Source organism: Eumetopias jubatus, unplaced genomic scaffold, assembly GCF_037043125.1.
Source record: "Eumetopias jubatus isolate StellerSeaLion01/CBP00866 unplaced genomic scaffold, mEumJub1_p1.0 scaffold_4, whole genome shotgun sequence".
Lineage (NCBI taxonomy): Eukaryota > Metazoa > Chordata > Mammalia > Carnivora > Otariidae > Eumetopias > Eumetopias jubatus.
Genome location: NW_028274810.1, coordinates 91,264,888 through 91,289,863, shown reverse-complemented (window position 1 = coordinate 91,289,863; position 24,976 = coordinate 91,264,888). Strand labels below are relative to the sequence as shown.

Genomic DNA, 24,976 nt, shown 5'->3' with positions numbered 1-24,976 from the left:
ACAAAAAACAACAACTCACGATCACCACTAACCAAGGGTCACACTCATGCCCACTACAAATCCAAATGCTAGCCAGACTGCCAGGCAAAACGTCAGGTCTAGTGGAAGGATTCAAAGCCACTACCACTGAGCAGCGAGGAAAAATTACATTTCACTGCCCTTTGTTTTGACTCCGGATCACAGTGCCTTCAAAGCCCAGGTGGGGGGCGCGGGAGGAAGGACACTGCAAAGGACCCATCCAGGAAGAGAATATCGGGGGTTTCATTTGAACTGTGGCTCACTTCAAACAGCAGCTTGGTGCAGGTAACATGCTCCTCTACAGAGGATATTTCTGCTGACTTTTGATTTGTTCTTCAAAAAATGGTAGTCCATAATAAAAGCAGAAAGCAGCACAGGCTTTTTGAATGTCTTTATCCACAGGGGCTCTTTTTGTAATTTAAAGGTTTTGAATGTTCGAGGTTTACCACTGACAGGCAAAAATCCGGTGACAGAAACAAGTTTTCTTAGATGTAAAAGGTACAATAACAGAGTAAAGATATTATGCCAATACTTTATTTTCAGAGCCGTGGGTTCAACCAAGGGAAATACTGTTCCCAGGACAATCTGGAACATATAACACCCTCAAAGGAAGCCTGTATTTTTGCCTCAATTACAATGATAAATATCAGCAGCAAGAAAAAATGCAGAACCAGTAAACTATGCCACATGAAAGTAGCAAAGAGGGAAGTTTGGTCAACTTTTTGGATATGTATCAGTGCCTGAAACAGATTAGCGGCCAGATTTTCTTCATGTACATCTTGAACTTATCAGCCCCCCTTGCCTAGGTTTTGGGACACACCATTGCCATGCTCATTTATACTACTTTTGTATTGATACCAAGAAATAACAAAATCAAGAAGTATTTTCATAATGCCTACTTGAATTCACTGAACTGATGTGCAAACCAATGCTTGTTTGGGGGAGGGCAGGGGAAGGGATGGGGAGGAGAAGATCTAATATGAATCTTCAAAAACCAATTTGGAAAACACCACCCCATAAAGAGGTGGTAAAGAAAGGTAACTTTAAAATTTTAGCAAGGAGACTTCTCTAACACCAAAAATATTGTGATAGAATTCCTGACTCATTGGAGTGAATCAACAATCAAGTAACTGCCTTTTAATTCCCTTTACGTTTCACAGCACATCTTGGTAATAGGCTCGAATACCTATCAAGGGGTCAAAGGAAAACACAAGGCATGATAAGGCGAGGGAACGATGATTCTGGAACAACCTCAGCATGCAACAAGTTAAATGGCTCTGTTTCTCATTATGGAAAGCTACTCAGAGCCTGCTCAAGTTTTCACAATCCGAACCACTCTCACCTTCACAGAAATATTCTTGGTTATTCTATCTGGTTTAAAAAACTTTTTAATTTATTTTTCAATTACATGGTCTCTATGCTCAGCAAAGGGCTTGAACTCATGACCCTGAGGAGTCACATGCTCTACCAACTACTGCCAGCCAGGTGCCCCTGATTCCCGGCTATTTTGAAACCTTTATGTCTTTCTAAAAGAAAGAGTTATTTCAATTTAGGCATTATTGTGAAATCAAAAGAATCCCCTCTCAATGCATTGATACTATGAGCATATAGAGGTTAAAATGGCCGATGATGAAAGAAAACAGATGTATATAAACATAGGGGAAAGCAGGAATTCATGAAAGTCGAGGTCCAGAGCATACTTAAACAAAAGTTGTTAATTTTCCTCACCTGAATTTTCAATTCTTTTAATGTTTGATTAGCAGAAACAAGAAGTGCTTTCTCACCACGGACTTTTCTATGTCGCATACTGCGCCGAATGACTTGCTTTTGATAGGCTATATAATTTTGATGGGTTATCTTTTGCCGCTTTGTTCCTCCGTTGCTCTATAATAAAGATCCAAAACAAACAAAGCGCTGAAATTATCCATTCTGTGACCCATGCTCTTAAGTACATCAAGTAGGCAAAACTGGTTTATTTATCGGTTCCTTAACCATTTGAAGTTCAGTGTCAACAGTGAGTAGAAACTCCCGGGAGGTCCGTACATAGCAGGCTCACAGAAAACGGGGGGGGGGGGGGGGGGGGGGGGAGGAAATAAGCGAGCTATACCTCTCTCACTGCATGCAAGCTCCAGGATTTAAAAAGAAAAAAATTTTATAGAAAGGACATTTAAGAGCAAAATGGTATGTGTGACCTTAAATCAGAAAAACACACATATGATAAACTAAAGAACTTTAAGATTGCTAAATTTAATTCATAAACAACCTGAATTCTAACGTTTGTATTAAACATTTTCTTCCCTTGAGAATGGCATGGAAGCTAAGTAGAAGCAGCTGAGAACTTTAAAACATATTAATAAAGACATCAAACTTCGTTTAACTAAAAACAGGATGACACATTGTGCTTGACAGGATCACGAAATAGCTTTGACTGTGAAATATTCTTGCAATACTGTTACCCTTGAATCTAATCAAACATTTAGATCCTATTTCCAATAGACAGAAAATATAGAGAACAGAGTAACAAAGGAACATCAGTAATATAAGGAGGCAATCAGCTGAATCCAGGATATGGGACAATCTGTAAGAAATCAAATTGGTGTCTAGTCAATGTCAAAGACAAAAAGAAAGGGGGTGCGGAGGTGGGACCAATGTTCTAGATACAGTAAATGTATACCCTGATGGCATGCCAGTTTGAGGGGAAAACATCATTTGGACGTATTTGGGGTACCTTGAAAAATTTGAGTCCGGGTAATAGGACACTGTCTTATTTATGTTGGTTTAAGTATTTAGAGGTGAAAAGTCATGATGGACACCATCTACCTGAACAGAATTTGGCAAAATGTACAGGCATACATATGGGTACAGAATTCATAATGCAGCAGTCTTCAAAAAAAATGATAGATAAGGACCAAATGTCTTTCTACAACACTCCCGTAAAAGCCTCATTGAGGAGGTTAACCATCAGGAGTCTTCTGTGAACCAGGCCAAGGAATGAGAGAAACAAGATTCCTTAAACAATTTTTTCCCCCTGCTTTAATTAAATCTGGATGAGGTAACCCCCAGGCCCTGGCTCTGGTTTCGGCAGTTGTCACTGAGTGTTAGCTGTGCAAGGGCAGAGCGGTTTAGGGGTCATTATGGACACAGATGCCACATACTCATTACTAACAGAGTTCCAGAGATTTACGAAGCAGGGGAAGATCAGGATGCAAGCCCAGAAAAGCACTGGTTCAGGGGGACACCCGCTGACTAGGTGCCACGCAAAGCGAGGTTCAGCTCTAGCCCCGAGTCTACAGAGATACACAGGTGATTAGTTCTAAGATTCGTGAACAGTACGTTACGTGGGAAGGGGAGTTAAAAATAAATAAATAAAAAGTTAATCATTTTACCCAATCTCAAATATTCAAAGGAAAGGTCAAGCTGCACCTAAGTCCCACAACTAGGAATAAAAATACCTACAACGAAATAAAATTTTACTTTAGAAATACAAAACACAACCAAATAACAAATCCCTACACACTGAGCAAGATACATATTTTTTTTAATGGCTCTGATTTTAAATGGGTCTAAAAGCTTCTCCCAGAATTTAAAAAAATAAAAATACACATAATTTAAATCCAACTTATCTGACAAAAAACAGCCCACTGCTTTTAGACGGCTTTCCATTACCTAAGTGATATCCAACACTGGGTGCATCATTAACCTGAATTGTAGAAAAGGTCAAAGTCAAAGAGACCGGGTTGATCTAGCTTAGAGGAAAAAGGGGGATTTGTTCCTCCCCATTAAGGACAAGCAGAGATGCATCATTTCCTATTATGGGGATTTAAATCAGCAATTGCAGATGCTCTCCATGTACTGAGATACCGTAACACGTTACAAAGAAAATGTCAAGATGCTGAACTTCTGAAAGGCATGACATTCTTCCCGGACCATCTACTCTTCTAAAGGAAGGTCACATGAGATTTTTTTGAGGGATAAAATATTTAAAACACTCTAGAGTATTACAATATCTAAACAAGGAGAGGGAAGACAGGAGAAAATTATAATGTACATATAAAAGAAATCACAGCATAAAAGGCAATGTTTCCCATCATTCTCTATCATATTTGTAAATATGAAATCTGTTGTCCTCCACAACTGAGAAGAGTAATTCTACATCAACTCTTTAAAAACTGCTGTGGTTATAACCACAATGAATAAAACTAGACATTCAAAAAAACTGGCTTCCCCAAAATCTAAATCACTTGAAAATATAAAAAGTTTTCTAAATAACTCAGGCTGAATAGCAAAGCTTGAAACAGAAGCTAAGGACAGACAATATAAAGATACTTATCAAGCTTTACAAAGTAATTTATGAAGTTTCCCAGAAGAACAAAAAATGAGTGACAACTGACTTGAAAAAAGATGAGATTTCCAACTGATTATTAAACTATACTTCCAAGACATAATCATTAACACAATATTGTACTGCCAGCCAAGCAATGCAAGAGAATAGTGTCGTAAGTCTGGTGGATATGTTCACCGCCCAATACTCAGGAGATTTTAATGTAGCAACCAAAATGAGCAAACAAACTAGTTTGTGGATCTCTGCCTTGCCAAGATAGATGGTCTGAGGCGATGGGGACATGAGAAGAGTTGATGACAAATACGGTTAGAAACTGGCCACAAAGATATGTTTGCAAACTCCAATCAAGGGACCATCTCAAAAACCATCCCAAGAAACATTAAGACCTGTATCTACAAAGGTCTGAATAAGCACAGTATTTATAATGTCCCATCAAAATTCAGTCTGCATTCCTGTAAAATGTATAAGTTTGGCTATTTCTGAACCAAGGAGGCTCTCCAGTGCTGGCTGACTGAAGCACAAATTTGAATGAGTGGTGGATCATGGTCAGCAGGGTGGTGCACAAAGTGTGCAATTTTATCCTTTTTCACAGGTATTCACAGTGATCGTTTTAGGAGATCCAACAAGCCATGGAAAACAAATGGGGCTATCTCTCTGTACCGGTTGGAAAACTACAAGTAACATTTACCTCTGGGAGACCAAGATTGTAGTCAAGAGGGCTTTTCAAACTTTCTTAATGTTGAAAATGAAGTAACAGTATCAGTGTGTACAGACAGCCCAACAAGCCCAGATAGCTCTGCTCTGTAACAGATTCAGATACAGCAGATGGCCATTTTAACACTTTTATTCCTTCAAGGAGAAGGTTAACCATAATTTAACTACTGTATTTTAGCAGTAAAGGAAGAAAATACATGTCTCATCTGTTAAACCTAAACTCTAATAGAGTAGAAATTCCATGAATTTAAGGTATCCATAAAATACCCTGAAACACAGTGGTCTGAGTTTTTCAGGTGAAACTTACCGACACCCTGTATCAACCATATTCCCATGTTATTTCCTGTTCTTAAGTTACTTTTCTCCAATAACACTATGAATATGCAGAATATAATCAAGCAACCAAATAAGTGGGATAGAAAACCATAACAAAATACACAGAAAACAGATAATTTTAGGAGAAAAAGATTAAATTTATCATAATGAAATACAAAAGACGAATGCCGACTGGTCATTTGAGTAACACTTTAAGAAATGCAGAAATCTCTTCTATAAACTCCATTAGTAAGACCATAGTATATTTTGTTTGTAATGAAGGAAACTGAGTCAATGTTTTCATACTTAAATAATCCATGATTAAACAATAAACCAAGATATGGATCTCGTTTTAGTCTTCTTTTCCAGCAAAAGATTTCATCATTGTATTGTATTTTAACCTTTCTTACTCACTAGCAACAAATATATTAATTCTGGAATAATGCAGTTCATGGCTTTTTGAGAGAAATCAGGGTTGCCACTGCAAGCCATGAAAACTAAGCCAAGAGGGCAAACAAAGAAGGGAGCTGAGAACCAATGTCCCATGGAAGGGATGGAGCAATTTCCAGGGACCTGGAGTGGCTGCTTTCAGAACGACGGAAGGTAAGACAATAAAAAGCAGCTTCGACACATACTTGATTAAAATCTGGATCTTTTTCTCCATCTGGTTTAGCTTCTTCCTTATCCTCCTCTGTTTCAGAACTACTCACATTCAGCTCCGGAGCTGAATCCTTCATCACCTGAATGCAAACACAGACAAGAAGATGGTTGGACCTGTGCAGGGCAGGCTATGGAGGGTGTGGGCGCTTTCTCACTGGGGGATAACAGACCCGGCAGAGGATGGAGACTCAAGGGCTGGTTCCTGTACTCTTTTAACATACCAGTTTTTATCCTAGGATTTACTCATGTCTAATGTGGTCACCATAAACATAAGCATTATCTGCAGAAGAATTATTATTACTGGGCTTTTACAATGATGTTATTTTGCAGTTCAAAGATGCTCTAAATTTTAGCTAGCATGGGGACTGTCAAACCATGCAGACAGGAGGAGCCACAATACTTCCTTAAGACCGAGACAAGGAAGGATGGAGGAAATGCTTTTACATTATGAAATACTGTTATAAAACTCAAAATAAATACTAAAACCTTAGATAAGCTGGATACTATTTTAGATACCAAAGTATACATGAACTAATAGGCACAAAAGACAAACTTTTAGAGGAAACACAGAAATTGATACTGGTTAACTGCACTTTCTCAGCAAATGAGGAAATAAAGGCCTTAGTTCAGCTTGTGAAGCAGAACCCAAAACCTTAAGAGCATAATCTGTAAATTATCTTCCTAAAACCATGTGTTTGGTAACGGTTGTGAAATAAAATGTAGTTTAGTCTCTAATTCCAAAAATCCTGGAATCAAATTAATGACATGCCCAGAGATCTAGGTCAGGATCTACCTAAGAGCCATTCCTAATATGATAGAAATGCTCCAAATCTAATCCACAGCGCACCCTTGCTCCCAAAATACACCCAAATCTGTCTCCTTCATCTACTCTTAGAGATCAGGGCAAGAGACTCTATACTGGCCATCCTTATTCCCGTTCTGTCCCTGCCAATTCCAAACAGAATGGCCAGGGTCACCTCTTTAAAGCATGAATCTATTCACACCATGACCTTGCTTGCCCCTCTCCAATGGCTTACATCTATACTCTGAATAAAAGCCCAAATCCTTGGTATGATGTATAAAATGTGATAGGATTTGTCCCTTGCTCCCTTATCACTATCCTTCATTGGAAGAGAACTCACGTTAGAGTACTGCTGTCCCCCTATGGTAGTCGGTGTGTGTATGTGGCTGTTTAAATTGAAATGAATTAAAAATTCAGTTCCTGGGTGCCTGGGTGGCTCAGTTGATTAAGTGACTGCCTTTGGCTCAGGTCATGATCCTGGAGTTCCAGGATCGAGTTCCGCATTGGACTCCCTGCTCAGCAGGGAGTCTGCTTCTCCCTCTGACCCTCCCTCCTCTCATGTGCTCTCTCTCAATAAATAAAATCTTAAAAAAAAAATTCAGTTCCTTAGTCACCATAGCCACAGTCACATGTGGCTATTGGCTACTACAGCATACAGTGAAAACAAAGAACAGTTCTATCACTACAGGAAGCTCTACTGGACAGAGCTGCTCTACACATGAGGGACTCTACTGCTTAAGCATATGAGGCTTATCCCTCTGCCTGAAGTACCCTTCACAGGCTGGCCCTCTGTAGTAGACACTCAGGTAAACAACTCCAAGACCTGTTTCTTGTCCATTTCCCATCTGACACTGCTACCTACCTCCACTTGTCAGTCTCCGACTTTACCCTGCCAGATTTTCTTCAAAAACACTCATTCCTGTGTAATCATCTTATGAATTTATGGGTTTATTCCTGTTTTTTTTGATTGGGTGTTCTAGATCTTTTTTAAAAATAGAAATATAGGGCGCCTAGGTGGCTCAGGTGGTTAACTGACTGCCTTCGGCTTGGGTCATGATCCCAAGGTCCTGGGATGGAGTCCCACGTTAGGCTCCCTGCTCAGCGGGGAGGCTGCTTCTCCCTCTCTCCCTCTGCCTGCCACTGCCCCTGGTTGTGCTCTCTCTCCGACAAATAAATAAAAATAGAAATATAATTAATATACAATACTACATCAGTTTCAGGTGTACAAAGCAATGATTTGACATTTGTATATGTTGTGAAATGATCACAAAAATAACGCTGGTTCCCATCTGCCACCCATATAAAGTTACAAAAATTGTTTTCTGGTAATGAGAACTTTTAAGATTTACTTTTTAAGCAACTTTCAATCTTGCGATATAATTATTGTTGACTATAACCACTATATACATACATTACACACTCTATAAAGCCATGACTTATTTTATAACTGGTAGTTGTCTCTTGATCTCTTCACTCCTTTCACTCACCCTCCCACACCAACCCTGGCAACCACAAATCTATTCTCCATATCGATGAGTTTTATTTGTTTTGTTTATTAGATTCTATATACAAGTAAAATCATATGGTATTTACTTTCTGTCTGACTTACTTCATGTGCACAGTACCCTCAAGGTCCATCCATGTGGTCACAAATGACAAGATTTCACTATTTTTTTTGACTGAATAGTATTCCACTGGGCAAATACAATTTCATTTTCCATTCATCTATCAACAAACACCTAGGTTATTTCCATCTTGGCTATCGCAAATAATGGTGCAGGGAACACAGGGGCACATATCTTTTAGATTTAGCATTTTTGTTTTCTTTGGATAAATACCCAGAAACAGAATTGCAGGATCATATGGTAATTCAAGGAACCTCCATCCAGTTTTCCATAGTGGCTGCACTAATTTACATTCCCACCAATAGTGCACAAAAGTTCCCTTTTTCTCGACATGCTCCCAAAATGTTTTTGTTTTTAAGACTTTATTTGACAGTGCCCAGGAGAGGGAACTCAAGCAGGGGGAGTGGGCCAGGGAGAAGCAGGCTTCCCGCTGAGTGGGGAGCCCGATGCAGGGCTCACCCAGGACCCTGAGATCATGACCTGAGCCAAAGGCAGACATTTAACGACTGAGCCACCCAGGCGTCCCTCTTCTCCTTTTAATAGACATTTTGACTGGTGTGACATGATCGTTCATTGTTGTTTAGATTTGCATTTCCCTGTTCATTAGTGATGCTATACTTCTTTCCACGAGGATGTTAGCCATCTGTATTTCTTCTTTGGAAAAATGTCTCTTCAGATTCTCTGCCAATTTTTGATCCAATTTTGTGCTGTATGAATTCTTTGTATATTTTGGATTATAACCCTTTATGGTATATGATCTACAAATACCTCCTCCCATGCAGTACATTGCTGACGGTTTCCTTCACTGTGCAGATTTCAGACTGCTGTGGTCCCATTTATTCTTTTTTTGCTTTTGTTGCCTTTGGAATCAATCGAAAAAAGTATCATTACAAGGGATATCAAGGAGCTTGTTGTTTATTTTCTTCTACGAGTTTTATGCTATCTGTTCTTACATTCAGGTCTTTAAACCATTTTGAGTTGATTTTTGTGTGAGATGTGAGCTAGTGGTCCAGTTTCATACTTTTGCATGTGGCTGTCCACTTTTCCCAGCACCATTTATTGAAGAGACTGTTCCTACCCCAGTGTATATTCTAGCCTCCTTTGTGGCAAAATACCTGACCATATATGCTTCAGTTTATGCCACTTGATTAATGTGCCTGATTTTATGCCCATACCATACTGTTTTGATTAGTGTAGATTTGCAATACAGTTTGAAATCAGAGTGCTGCCTCTAACTTTTTTCTTCTATCTCAAGACTACTTGGGTATTTAAGATCTATTGTGGTTCCATACAAATTTTAGGGTTGTTTTTGTTCTATTTGTTTAAAAAAAATGCCATTGCGATTTTCATAGGGATTACACTGAATCTGTAGATTGCTTTAGGTAATATTGACATTTTTACAGTATTAATTTTTTCAATTCATTAGCAAGGAGTATCTTTTTTTAAAAGATTTTATTTATTTGACAGAGACACAGCGAGAGAGGGAACACAAGCAGGCGGAGTAGGAGAGGGAGAAGCAGGTTTCCCGCTGAGCAGGGAGCCTGATGTGGGGATCCTGGGATCATGATCTAAGCCAAAGGCAGCCGCTTAACTGACTGAGCCACCCAGGTGCCCAGCAAGGAATATCTTTCCATTTATCTGTGTCTTCAATCTTATCAGTCTCATAGTTTTAATGTATAGACCTTTTACCTCCCTGGTTAAATTTATTTATTTATTTTTTTAAGGATTTACTTATGAGAGCTAGAGAACAAGCAGGGGGAGGGGCAGAGGGAGGAGCAGCCAGATGCAGGGCTCAATCTCAAAACCCTGAGATCCTGACCTGAGCCGAAGGGAGAGACTTAACCAACTGAACGACCCAGGCCCCCCATATTTTATTCTTTTTGATGGCATTGTAAAGGAGATTATTTCCTTAATTTCTATGATAGGTCGTTGCTAGATGTATAAAAATTCAACTAATTTTTTTTTAAGTAAGCAATATGCCCAAGGTTGGGTCTGAACTCACAACTCTGAAATCAAGAGTCACATGCTCTAGGACTGAGCTAGGCAGGCGCTCTGCCACTGGTTTTTTATATATTAATTTCTGTGCTCTCCAATGTCATTAAATAAATGGATATTGAATTTTATCAAATCCTTTTCTGCAGCTACAGAGAGGATCATGATTTTATCCATTTTATTAATGTGGTGTATCATGCTGACTGATCTGCAAATGAGCCATCCTTGCATCCCTGGAATAATTCCAACTTGATCAGTGTTTTTTTTTTTTTTTTTTTTTTTTTAAGATTTATTTGACAGAGAGAGAGCCAAGCACATGCACACAAGCAGGGGGAGTGGGAGAGGGAGAAGTAGGCTCCCCACTGAGCAAGGAGCCCGATGTGGGGCTTGATCCCAGGACCCTGGGATCATGACCTGAGCCAAAGGCAGACATTTAACCAACTGAGCCACCCAGCCACCCCTGTATGTTCCTTTTAACATACTGTTAAATTTGGTTTGCTATATTTTGTTGAGGTTTTCCGCACCTATGTTCACAAGGGGTAATGGCCTGTAATTTCTTTATGCAGTATCCTTGATGGCCCCATAAAGTAAGTTTGGGAGCATTCCTTCATCCTCAATTTTTTGGAGGAGTTTGAGAAGGATTGGTATTAAATCTTCATTGAATGTTTGGTAGAATTCACCAGTAAAAGCTATCTGGTCCTGGACTTTTGTTTTGATTAATGTTTAAATCTCCTTATGAGTAATCGGTCCATTCAGATTTTCTATTTCTTCATGATTCAGTCTTAGAAAATTGTGTATTTCCAGAAGTACATCCATTTCATCTAGGTTTTTATCCAGTTTTCTTCTTGTAATTGATTTCCAGTTTCATACCAATGTGGTTGGAAAAGATGCTCGATATGATTTCAGTCTTCTTCAATTTATTGAGACTTGTTTTGTGGACCAGTGTATTACCTATCCCAGAGAATGGCCCATGTCCACTTGAGAAGAATGTGTAATCTGCTGTTTTTAGATGGAATGCTCTGTATATATCTATTCAGTTCATGTGGTCCAATGTGTAATTTAAGGCTGATGTTTCCTTATTGATTTTTCTATCTGGATGATCTATTCATTGATGAAAGTGGGATATGAAAGGCCACCAGTAGTACTGCATTGCTGTCAACTTCTCCCTTCACCTCTGTTAACATCTGTCTTAAGTATTTAGGTACTCCTCTGTTGGGTCCACATTTACAAATGCTTTAAGCTCTTGATGGATTGACTCCTTTATGTAATGCCCATCCTTGTCTTTTAGTAGTCTTTTTTAAAATCTCTTTTCTCTGATATACATAGCTTTCTATTGGTTTCCATTTGCATGAAAGCTTTTTGCATCCCTTTATTTTCAGTCTGTGTGTGTCTTTACCAACATGAGTCTCATAGGCAACATATAGATGGGAGATGTGTCTTGTGTTTTCATTTTTTTTTAAATCCATTCAGCTACTCTGTCCTTTGATTGGAGAATTTTAGTCCATTTACATTTAAAGTATACTTTCCGTTTCTTCTCTTGCTTTCCTCCCTTGTGGTTTGACGACTTTGTTTAGTTCTTTCTCATTATTTTTTGTGTATCTATGATAGGGTTTTGCTTTTGGTTAACGTTAAGACTCACACTAACAACTTATACACCAGTATATTTTTAAGTTGATAGCAAGTTAATCACTTTCTATAATTGTCTTTTTTTAATCCTCCAATGTTTTGTTTTTGATGTCATTCCTACATCTTTTTATTTTTTTAATCCCTTAATTATTACAGTTATACCATTACTATGCCTTTTAACCTTCAGACTTGCTTTATAAGTGATTAAATCCACTTTACTATCTATTTACCTTTACCAGTGAGATTTTTACTGTCACATGTTTTATTACTAATTGGTACCCTTTCTGTTCACCTGAAAGAAGTACCATTAATATTTCCCGGAGGGCTGGTTTAGTGGGGATGAACTCCTTTAGCTTTTGCTTGTCAGGAAAACTGTTTATTGTTCCTTTAATTCTGAATAATATCCTTGCCAGGTAGAGTGTTCTTGGATAGAAATGTTCTTTCAGCCCTTCAGATATGTCATTATCACTCCCTTCTGGCATGAAAAGTTCTTGTTGGTTTAACTCTTACAGAGGTCCCCTTAAATGAAACAAGTTGTTTTTCTCTTGCTACATTTAAGAATCTCTACATTTGACATTTTAATTATAATGTGTCGTGGTGTGGGACTTTTTGGGTTAGTTTTGTTTGGAACCTTTCTAGGTGTCCTGGGTCCAGGTGTCCGTTTCCATCCCAGATTAGGGAAATTTTCAGCTCACTTAGCTCTTCCCTCTTCTGGGACCTCTTATTATAAGATGAATGTTGTTGGATGTTGTGCCATAGGTACCTTAAGCTAGCTTCATTTTTTTAAATTCTTTTTCCTTTCGGGTGCCTGGCTAGCTCAGTAGGTTAAACGTCCAACTCTAAATCTCAGCTCACCTCTTGATCTCAGGGTCGTGAGTTCAAGCCCCATGATGGGCTCCACACTGGGCATACAGCCTACTTTACAAAAATTCTTTTCTTTTTACTGCTCTGGGCGAGTTCTACTGCTGTCTTCCAGACCACTTATCTTCCTTCTGCTCAATCTGGTTTCCTGTTGAAACCCTACAGTGGGGCGGCTGGGTGATAGACACTGGGGAGGTTATGTGCTATGGTGAGCGCTGTGAATTGTGCAAGACTGTTGAAACACAGATCTGTACCTCTGAAACAAATAATGCAATATATGTTAAAAGAAGAAGAACATGATGATGATGATGATGATGATAGCAGGAGGGCAAGAATGAAGGGGGGGAATCGGAGAGGGAGACGAACCATGAGAGACGATGGACTCTGAGAAACAAACTGAGGGTTCTAGAGGGGAGGGGGGTGGGGGGATGGGTCAGCCCGGTGATGGGTATTAAAGAGGGCACGTTCTGCGTGGAGCACTGAGTGTTATACACAAACATGAATCATGGAACACTATATCAAAAACTAATGATGTAATGTATGGTGATTAACGTAACAATAAAAATAAAAAAAGAAAGAAACCCTACAGTGTATTTTTCACATCAGTTATTGCATTCTTCAGCTCTGTGACTTCTGTTTGGTCCTTTTGTATTTTCTATCTCATTGTTGAATGAAATTTTCTCTGTATTTATCCATATTCTCCCAAATTCTGCGAGCATTTTTATGACCATTACTTTGAACACTTTATTAGGTAAATTATTTATTTCTATTTCATTAAGGTTTTGACTGAGGGCTTCATCTCGTTCTTTTCTGGAACCTATTCCTGTGTTTCCTCCTTTTGCTTGACCATTTGTTCTTATGTGTTAGGTGAAACTATCTCTCCCAGTCTCGAATGGGTGGCCCTGTATAAGCCCTGAACCTTACCATTTACCTTTCAACTTCTAGGTTGTCTGTCAAACGGTCTGATTGTTTCAGACCTATGGGGCCCAGAAATGCAATCCCCTCTGGCCACAAGAACCCACTGCCCAGTGGGCATTCCCTGAGGAGACTGCATGCTTGCTGGCTCTGGGGTACCCCAGGGAGATGGGGCTGTGGTACTCTGCAGCAAGTGCGCAGCACACTAGCAGGTTACAGAGTACAAACCTGGTACCCACCAGTGTGGGCACTAGCAAGGTGGAGAATGTCAAAGTGGTGCCCTCCAGTGGCTCCAGTCCCTGAAGACGGTCCCATCAAGCTTTAACCCCTCTAGCAGAAGCTTTAAGATTAGCAAATGAATTTCCTTCACTTATGATCTAGGCCTTTTGCAAACCGCCGCTTTTGCATGGGGTCCCAAAGTCAGCCTGCGCACAAGGTCTTTAAAAAGCATAATCTCCATTCTCTACAGCCGCATGGTTCTCCTGGATGGAAGCCCCCTTGGTTTCAAAGCCATTTGAGGGACTGCCCAAGAGCTGGGGGGTCTGATGTGGGACAAACCCTTCTCTCCTTGGGAAGGAGTTCCGTATTTGTGAGACTCCTCCCCATGGTGGGTTGCTGTGCTGGGGGGTGGTGTTTTGGTGAGACTATATCTCTGCTTCTCCTACCCATCTTAATGTGACCCCTTTATCCTTTGTGGAGCAGCTGTTTAGCTAGTTTTCAAGTTCTTTTCAGAGGTAATTATTCTGTATATAGCTATAGATTTACTGTATCCCGGGAGGAGGTTACATTCAGGATCTTCCTATGCTGCCATACTGAACCATCTCCCCTTCTGGGTTTGTTCTTGGTCTTCCTCACTAGGTACAAATATTCTTGAGGGCGGGTACCTGGTCTGTGATCTTTACCACTGTATTACCTCCATACCAAGACCATTCCTGGCACACAGTGGACATTCAATAATTACTTGTGTATCAAATTTATAACTGACTAAATCCACATATAATCACATAAGTATTCATTCTGAATTCTTATCCAATTTGAATTCTTATGCCAAATAGCTCCAAGGAAATAAAAAATGTGATCTTAGGCAGGCTTCAGTGAAAATCCATCAGCAAGTCAAAAAGCAAACCTGATCATTACTAGTCAAGGCCACGAGAGGGACTGGTACCTTTTTGTTATCCACAACTTTATGGACGTAGATGGTGGCTTGAGTGTATTCACGTAGGTCCCTCTGCTGTTGACACAATAAGCCCTCTCTGCATTCTGGACAGAGTTCTAAAAAAAACAAAGTAAAACACAAGTGGCTGGGGAATTAATGCAAAAGAACCAAAAACCCATAAACACAGCAAAGTTACCAGTGAGTATTCATTAAATAACTATTACTCTTATTTTCTATTAATTGTTGTATTCTGTTGTATATTAATAATACCAGTAAGGAAATTCATTTACTATCAACAGTAAACATACAAATAATGAGAGGGGTATAGAGTAATTCCCACCTGGGGTGTTGTTAGTTTGGACCTGAACACATGATTATTAATTTTAAATAGGGAACACAATTGCGATATAATCTCCTTCCCTCTTAAAATGTCAAGTTTTAACTATAGAAACAAAAATGAAAACGTACTTGGCTCAGAAATATACTGTGTTTCTGAGGGGTTTGCCTCTCCCACTTCAGTTCTTGTGATTTTAATTACATGATCCACGACAAAGAGTTTTTGTATCATGTGCCACTCACTGGGCCATAGGAGAGCTATACTGTGCAGAAAAACGCAACATGCCTTAAGACACATGGAAATTAAGAGAATTAACATAATGCATTAGTTTCCTAAATCCAAATCACCAAATCACTAAGACCAGTATTTAATACAGAAAAGTTAAGAAGAAAAAGATACATCATCCTCAACAACGAACAGTAGTCTTCATACAAAAGGAGGGTGTTGGAGCAGTGAAACGCAAGATACATTCACATTACAGGAATCAACAAGTCTAAATCTCAATAACTGGAACTGAATGAAGGATAAATATTGTATGATGTCCATTTGTAAAAAACAAAACAAAACAAAAAAACAAAAAAAATTTTTAAATATGCAAAATTATTACTCTCTAAGTAGTACTTTCTGAGCAAGGTAACCCTCAACTTCAGGCTCGTGCTTACTGTGAACAGAACAACGGGAGAGAAAAAAGGAGGAAGGGAAGAAAGGTTAAGACTGAGGGGCCTTCAGTTTTCTTTGAATTATTTAACATTTAAGCTGCCTGGTACACACGCTCGTATTATTATAGGTATTTTCCTGATGTCTAGCATTTACAACACCCCCCCGCAAAGAGGAAGGAAGGGGAAAAAAAGCTAGGGGAGGACCTAGAAGGAAAAAAATATATTAACTGTAAGCTTCCCTAAATGATGTCAAAGTATTAACATGTGAAAGTAAACTCCCTACCTCTACGCTTAGTCCCAAAGGAATGGTTATTTATGTGTTCCAATGTTTATGGTTTATAAGCAATGTCAGAGGCATTGTATGTTCTCTTACATAGTTATCAATTCTTTGAAAAAAGATAAAATGGCAACATCAGGGGTGAATTTCAGACATGAGCCCTTTTGGAAACACGTGAAGAGCGAGTGGCACAAAAACTTTTGACTTTAAGACCCCAGAATTGCAAATGACCAGCTCAGTGGCTCTGCTCTGGTGCCACAATGCCTTCCTCATCTGTTTGTGGAAGTCTAGTAGCTTCCACAAAACAAGGACAAGTGAGCCCCTGGTGATTATGGGATGCTGGAAGAGGTCTGCTAGAGAGGCAATATACTGGAACTGGCAGCTTGGGAGAAGAAGAGCAGAGCTCTGGGAAGGACAAGGTAGAGACAGAGTAAGGCAGCCTCCAGCAGCTGCTCACCTTCTGCCCCTTTTTTTAAAGGGAAGTGCTCACTCTAGTAGAGCTTATGAAAGGACAAGCTCCACAATTCAGTAAAGGCCTAGATCCGTCAAATACACTGTGTCAGATAAAAATTACCTAAACATTATTATTCACTAGAAAAATCACATGAAGAGAAGAAACTCACAGTTTAGAATCTTCTTTGGTCATGGAAGCAAATGTAAACATGAGTCCCCCGTGGGGGCACAGAAGAGCACTGTTTCCAACCGACGACACGGGACTACATCGTGTAGGTTTTCTACTCAAGTAAGACAAGGAAGGTCAATATATGTCACTACCGCAATCACTCAAGATGTTTAAGATAATTATTTTTACATTTGAAATATATTTAATTCATTTAATGTAAACAAAAGAAAATTTTAGTACATGCTAAAGAAGTAACTATCAAAGGTACTGTGATCAGAACCCATTAATTCTTAAAAATATTACGATCAACAAAAACAGAAATAGGAAACAGAAAACTTGGGGCTCTACCTAACAAACTTCCGCCATTCTTCTACGAAAAACTGTGACACGATGTATAGGACATCCGTTTCCTGGAACAGAGAATCACACGCAAATGCCCATTAACCTAAATTTTTTAGGGAAAATGTTTTTCCCATATACTGTCGTTCTTCTGTTTCAAGTTTTATAAATATAATGCAAATACAGCCCTCTGCCAAGAAACCGTAAGCTAGAGCAAATCCCCCAATTAGACAACTAAACCAAGAAAATCAGAGGCGCTCTGGGTGGTTCCGAACCAGTTCATTAGGAATTTGGCAAGAGCCTTAAAAAGGTAAGATGGGGGATGCCTGGGTGGCTCAGTCAGCTGAGCGTCTGCCTTCGGCTTGGGTCGTGATCCCGGGGTCCTAGGATTGAGTCCCACCATCGGGCTCCTTGCTGAGCGGGGAGCCTGCTTCTCCCTCTGCCTGCCTCTGTCTCTCTCTCTCTGATAAATAAATAAAATCTTAAAAAAAAAAAAAAAAGGTAAGATGAATTCTATCCTCTTCTGTGAGGATCACTATACCTCTGGCCAGTTACTGAGACACGGTCTGTTCTTGTCCTGGAACAAATTTGGAAGAGAAGTCTTCTGCTCATTTGCAATCATCTTATGTAAGGCTTCATTTTCTTCCCCTTCTCTTTCTAAAATCTGTAAGAGAATGAAACAAGAAGCAATCAACCACCCCCTGCTGACAGCACAGTACTTGCCTCCTCCCTACTCCCCCCACAGAAGCACAATGTCAATTCCCCGCGGAAGTCAGTCCAGGGAGGTGGCATGTGATTTCCCCAGATGGCAGCACAGAATCGGTACCTTGCACTGGGAACAGCATTCTCTGTAACTTGGAAACTCAGGAGCCTTTGGAAAGTACTGCTGCAGTTTGCTCCAAGCCTCTTTAGAAACAAGTCTTCTTTCGTTTTCAGATATGCATAACTCCCCTGAGTCAAAAAAAAAAAAAAAAAAAAAAAATATATATATATATATATATATATATATTGGGGTGGGTAAAGCTAAAAAAGGTCAGTATAGAGCCTCCAAATCTATTTCCTATTCTTTCAACCTAAGAAAAATTTGTAGGTACTCTTTTCCTTCTTTCCTACAATTCGCTCTTTCCTTAGTTTGAAAAATCTTTAAATTTCATCTTTAAGGTTATTTAATTCTAAAGGAGCTATCCATTCCTGTATGTCCTTAATCGAGGTCGTGGTTGAAAAACCAGACAATAAAAAAACAAATGTATGAGACGAGAGTCAGGCACTTCCCATCTTTCTTCCTGCCAGTGAAGGAAGCAATGAAAGGAGCTTCTGGGGATCGTGGTTACCAACTGCCAGTGGAGGGTGTTCAAGAGCAATGCACCCCCATTCACACTCAAATGCCACACTTGCCTACAGGTTTCTTTTCTCCCCCCTGAGAAACAGTATTTTCAAGATTGGGTCCAATCTTACCAGAACCATTCTCATGTTACCAACTCAAAGTTTAATAAAGCAAGCTCTGTTCAATCAGAAAACCATCTCTAGTCAAAATCCAACTGGCTTGCTTTCTACTGCCGTCACCCCAATGCACAGGGACCATTGAAAATCGCACAAGACAGGGCGCCCAGGTGGCTCAGTCAGTTAAACCTCCAACTTTTAGTTTTGGCTTGGGTCATGACCTCATGGGTCATGGGATCGAGTCCCGAGTCAGGCTCTTCGCTCAGTGGGGAGTCTGTGGGAGATCCTCTCTTCCTCTGCCCACACTGCCCACCCCTGCATGCCTGCTTATTCTTTGTGAAATAAATAAATCTTAAAAAAAAAATGAATAAATAAGATAAAATAAATCTTAAAAAAAAAAAAAATCCCAGAGGAGAATACTAGTCAGCACCAACCCCCTTCCTCTTCTTGGGTCCCAGAAATGCCCCGGCGGCAGCAGCTCCCAATCTCAAGCGCCCAACATCAGCTTACTGCTTGCTTGCCCACATACGGTTTTCAGGGGTCCTGTCTGCTTTCTCTACCCCTCGCTCCCTTTCTGCTTCTACGTCTTGTTGTTTTGGCTGCCCCCAGTCGATAAATTAGTGAACTGCACTTATGTTAATTAGGTGCAGTCATTACCCAAAAAACCATCTTTAAGTTTTCAAAGCCATACATTTGTTTCTACCCCCGTAATTAAGAAAAATAAAGCCAGTGACTTTTCAAAGTACTATAACATCATTTTTTGCTTTACGGATTCTACAAAATAAACTGAGAATCAGTGAACTTGATATACCCAGTCACCACTGTAGGTTGTTTATAATGAAGCTGGAATATGACCTCAGGTCTGTCTCATCCAAACCCCCAAATTTCTAACACCTCAAAATGCATCGTCTTACCTCCTCTTACTGAGCTTTGAATACTGCAAGAAAAGATTGCTTTAGAAAACTTATTATCAGAGAAAATAGGTCACACTGTAAAAATTAACTTTCTTTCTGAGTAGGCTGTTGACTTAAATTTCCTGAGGTCATGAAGACCTACTCCAGTAAGTCTATCCTCAGACAACCTGGCAACTTTTTTTTTAAGGTTAATTGGATTATCAGATTCTAATTTAGTGGTGAAATATAATGCAGCCATAAAAAAGATGACAGCAGATTTCCACAATCTGATTTAAAAGAACTCCAAGGCAATTATAATTTTAAAGTGATTCTCCCAAAAGGACTGAAGACTATGTATGTGCTGTACCTGTACATACGTGGTTCAGAAAAGGTACGTGAACAAAGGAAACTAACACAAACACACACACACACTTTAATGGATTTCCTGTCACTGGGAACGTGTTGCCCTTGTTCTGATGGAAGGGCATTTCTACTTAATGACTTGTCGTAATGCCGGATGTGTATAAAAACATCCTAAATTTATTTCTGAAGTCAGAAGACTATTTTAATAAATCATTTCACTGCAGTTTCATTTAATAAAGTCCTCCCCTGTACTTCTCATATCATGTTCCTAAAGTTAAGTGTCCTATCCTTTTAATAACCGCCATGACTGAACATATCTGAATCTTGTTTACGACCTTACAATCACTAACTTTTACTTGTGGTATATGAATTTTTAGACTTGTATCCTGTAATAAGTATCACTTTCCTAAATTTGAAAAGAAAAAGCCAATCAATGAAATTCATCCTGGAGCAACATCTCCCAACAGAAGATCAAATTAGCCATGAGAGATCAAATTCAACAAACACACTGGATAACCTAATACCCAAGGATTCTTTGGGTAAACACAAAAATCTAGTAAACGATGAGTTTAGATTGTGCATACACACCCTCACCCACAAAAATCTAGTTCAAACTATAGTAACTTGGGGCTACAGAGCATCTGAAGAACTTATAAAAACAGAACAAAAAACTGCCAAATTGCCAAGCAAATTGTGTAATAAGAAAAGTTTAGGGGCACCTGGATGGCTCAGTCAGTTAAGTGACCATCTCTTGATTTCAGCTCAGGTCATGATCTCAGGGTCCTGGGATCCAGCCCCACACTGGGGGTGGGGGGGTGGTCCCTGGCTCAGCTGGGGGAGTCTGCTTCTCTCTGCCCCTCCCCAGCTCATTAGCAAGCAGGCGCTGTCTCTCTCAAATAAATAAATGAATTTTATTAAAAAAAAAAAGAAAGGTTATAGGAAGGTTATCCACATTTTTAAATGAATACAAAATGAACTGGGTAAGAAAGCCTGATACATAAATAGTACCTGCAATAAATACCGAACTCTATGGCAGTAGTAAATCTCCTAATGGAATATAAGCTGGTGATTAATTCACATAAATCTGATATATTAAATATATACAGGGCTTTATAGATATATTGGGATTTTATAGTAAAAATATGCAAATTCAAAATAAGGACATCCAGATAAAAATGAAATTTCCAAACTGGACTTTCAGTGACTACTAAATAACATTAAACCGGAGTAAAGGGATTTTAAAAAAAATTTTTTAAGATTTATTTATCTTAGAGAGAGAGAGAGAGAGAGAGAGTGCGAGGATGCGGTGGGGTGAAGGGCAGAGTGAGCTCTCTAAGGAGAATCCCCACTGCGTGCGGAGCCCAACATGGGGCTTGATCTCACAACCCTGAGATCATGACCTGAGCCAAAATCAAGAGTTGGACACTTGCTTCACTGACTGAGCCACCTAGGCGCCCCCAGAGTAAAGGGGTTTAAAAAAAAAAAAAAAAGTATTAAATCATAATGATGGATAAAGAGAACACAGAGGAAACAATGCCAACAAAACTTTTTGAAGCTTAAAAGGAAATAAGATGAGACACAAGAGAAATGAATTTTAAATTGGCAAAAGTCAGGAAGTAACCAGATTTACCACATTGCAGAACTGCACCCCAGTGACCCAGGAATTGGGAGCACACAGAAGTTCAGATGGCATTAAAAAACAGGAGAATAGACCAAAAGTCTATACTTAGGAGGCAGTAAAATTTTCAGTCCCTTTCCCTATGCCCTATAGGTAACAGCCCCTCTACCCACAGAATGCCACAGGCTTCTCTGGCAACTTGCAGCCTCAGGCCCCTGCAGAGTGCACGGATAAATGTGGTCATGAGCTGAGATGGGGTTAATGTTTCCACACAGAAGCCAGAGACTCCCAAATTCTCTTGTTTCTCATGACCCCAGAGCGCTGACAGCTCAGTCTGCACTTTCCAAGCAGCAAAGTGGAAGATGCTTATGGAAAAATCTGAGTAGTCCAAGAGCAGACATGGACTGCAGGAACTCCCCACAGCAACAGCCCAGCCAGGGCCCCCTAATAGCAAAGCTCGTTGTCACGAGACTCGGCCACACACATGGCATCCAGAGAGCATCTTGCAAAATAGAGGAGGGCAGGCCCGCACCAAGGCAGGTTGAGTTGAGATGTCACAATGCTGGGGACAAAAATCTTACAAGCTGCCAGAAATGCAAGAAAAAAATGTAACCTTTTGGTTTTGGACAAACGGTATGCTAAAAGCGAGCAATTCCTCCCAGTTTTTGACGAAAGTAATTTCCAGACAATTATACACCTAGTCTCTGCAAAAATACCCATCAAGTGCAGTGACTTTCAGCAGATAATTCCCACCTCTTTGTGCCTCAGTTTACTCGCTCATCAGTATGATGGATGTGACAGTAATACTGACCACTCAGGGTTGTTGTAGAGATTAAATGAGTTAATATTTATATACTTATAAAACCACTGGACACAGGGTAAACATTCAGTTCATGTCCATCACCCTCTTATTACTAATTAGTGCTATTACCACCACCACCCCAGTTCAGGAATGAGTTTTAATATAAACCTAATGAGTGAAGTGGGTTTCTGCACCTGAAAACCTTGGTCCCAACCTAGTACACTGGAAAGTGAGGTCCACAAAAACAGTCATTGAGAACCATCCTTTTAAACTACTAGATAAAGTAAGGGTGCCTGGCTGGCTCAGTGGGTGGAGCACACGACTCTGGATCTCAGGGTCGTGGGTTTAAGCCCCTTGGTGAGTGTACAACTTATGTAAAAAATAATAATAAAATAAAATACAAGATAATATAAAACCACTGAGCTGAGATCAAGCTAAAGATCTAAAAACCAGCTCTTGTGCTCAAATTTTCAGCTGAGGAGTGCAGCACAAGTCCTGAAATCATATTCAGCTCTGCCATGCTTTTTGTCACAACTGTAATCCTGAAATGACAAGATGAGTCAAGAGGTGGGAAGACAGAGCAAAAGTCTGTGAGTTAAGGGGTAAGATGACAGGCTGAGTTCTGACACCGTTTCAAACAGCTGGGGGGCACTAAGCTGGAAGGTCAGCACTGTGCTGCAGACGCCTCAACTCTCAACAGGAAGGGACGTACCCCACTGTCTACATCCATGCTATGTTGGTTACGGGAAAGGAAAACTGGTATGGGGGCGCCTGGGTGGCTCAGTCAGTTAAGCGTCTGCCTTCGGCTCAGGTCATGATCCCAGGGTCCTGGGATTGAGTCCTGCATCAGGTTCCCTGCTCAGCGGAGAGCCTGCTTCTCCCTCTCTCTCTGCCTGCCTGCCTCTCTGTCTACTTGTGCTTCTATTACTTTGTCAAATAAATAAATAAAACCTTAAAAAAAAAAAAAAAAGACAAAAGCTGGTATGAAAGCATCATGAGAAAATTCACTTCACCTTCTTCTACCTACTCGAGATATCTGTCAACCACATGCGAGGTCTTGTCTTCCCTGCTTTGTGCTCCTCCTGTGTACTGCAGTGTAAGCGGGGCCAACTGGGAGGCAGGGTGATGGAACAGGAAGGACAAATGGGCTTGGTACCCACACAGACCCAAATCCACACCCCAAGATGATTCCCCCTCCCAACTATATGGCCAGTAAACAAGTAAGCGCAGTCCTTCAACTAGTCAGCTAAAGCACAATGCGACAATATCCAAAAGACCAGCCTACAAATACCACTCCGGTGACAGCTGTTATCACTAGTGTCCTTTTATATCAAGAGTCCTTGAGGACTACTGTGCATGAGGGTAGGTGTTGAGATACCATGCACTGGTTCATAATGAACTAATAAGAACCGAACACAGTCGGGGACGGGGACACTGACTGATGCAGTACGTGGATTTGAGAAGCAGATGCCTGTTTGACTTTCACAGTGCTAACAGAATGGAAAACCATGTCTCATCTACAACAAGTCCCTTGCAGAAAGTTACTTATTAGAAGTGAGCACTCCCTAGGACAAATAAGCAATACGTAAGCAGATACATAGAATTAATGAAAACCTGTAAATTATCAAGAGTACATAGCACACAGCAGCTGGTCAGTAAATGAATATGAAATTAAACAAGAAATAGCCCTGATAATATTAAGAAATGTATAAACACTGTTCTGAAAATGTTCAAGTAGAACATAGACTCACAGTCATGGGACATAACTGAAATTCTTCCTTTTAAAGTCAGTCCTTCAATGTGACAAGTGGCAAAAAAGTTTCTTCTCTAAATATGGGAAAATCCTATTTTGTATTTTTTTTTTAATTTTTTGCAAGGAAAGAACAAAGGATATGAGAGACACTGGTATGAAAACAGGCAGTAAGAAGCTAACCATTAAAAAGGATAAAAGAACAGGAGCGCCTGGGTGGCTCAGCCAGTTGGGCATCTGCCTTCGGCTCTGGTCATGATCCCAGGGTCCTGGGATGGAGTCCCATGTCGGGCTCCTTGCTCAACGGGGAGCCTTCCTCTCCCTCTGCCTGCCTCTCCCCCTGCTTGTGCTCTGTCTCTCTCTCTCTGACAAATAAATAAAATTTTTTCAAGGACGGGGGTAAGAGAACAGAAACATTAACAATCAACCACAGGTTAGAAAGCCTGTTACTCCACCCTGGCTGCCGTGTCAGGGCCTAATCCCTAAGAAATGCGGCAAAACACGAACAACACATTTATGATACGCTAATGTCAGACTAGCAACGGAAGAGGTATGCTTCCAGCTTACCATGTGGACAAAGAATGTCTTCATTAAAATTTAATTCCTCCTCCTCTTCTTTTCTTTCTTCTTTTGATTCATCTAATCAAAAGAAATACAGATAATAACCACTCTAGCTATTACAGTTGAAGTTTAAAGTAGCAGAGATACGACTGTGCACAATTTTCAACAAAAAAAACTTAAAACATTCTAAAAATTAGACCCAAGTGATTCCTACCTGCTACTGTTAGGAAGTGTTATATTTCTTTCCCTTAAAAGGAAAGAAAATTATCTGAATGGCAGTTTTACTTTT

At 39.9% G+C, this 24,976-nt stretch overlaps 1 protein-coding gene across 4 annotated transcripts in view; it reads right to left on the bottom strand.

Moving 5' to 3' along the window:
* USP48 (ubiquitin specific peptidase 48) overlaps positions 1-24,976 on the bottom strand; it is a 93,193-nt gene that overhangs the window by 9,343 nt on the left and 58,874 nt on the right. For all 4 annotated transcript variants that reach the window (XM_028090777.2, XM_028090778.2, XM_028090779.2 and 1 more), the window contains 9 exons: positions 24,694-24,765; positions 18,087-18,211; positions 17,802-17,924; positions 17,270-17,331; positions 16,923-17,033; positions 15,495-15,625; positions 15,036-15,142; positions 6,025-6,129; positions 1,747-1,902 (listed from right to left, as the gene is read on the bottom strand). In XM_028090777.2, the coding sequence (XP_027946578.1) occupies positions 1,747-1,902; positions 6,025-6,129; positions 15,036-15,142; positions 15,495-15,625; positions 16,923-17,033; positions 17,270-17,331; positions 17,802-17,924; positions 18,087-18,211; positions 24,694-24,765 (992 nt within the window). The remainder of the gene's footprint in view (positions 1-1,746; positions 1,903-6,024; positions 6,130-15,035; positions 15,143-15,494; positions 15,626-16,922; positions 17,034-17,269; positions 17,332-17,801; positions 17,925-18,086; positions 18,212-24,693; positions 24,766-24,976) is intronic.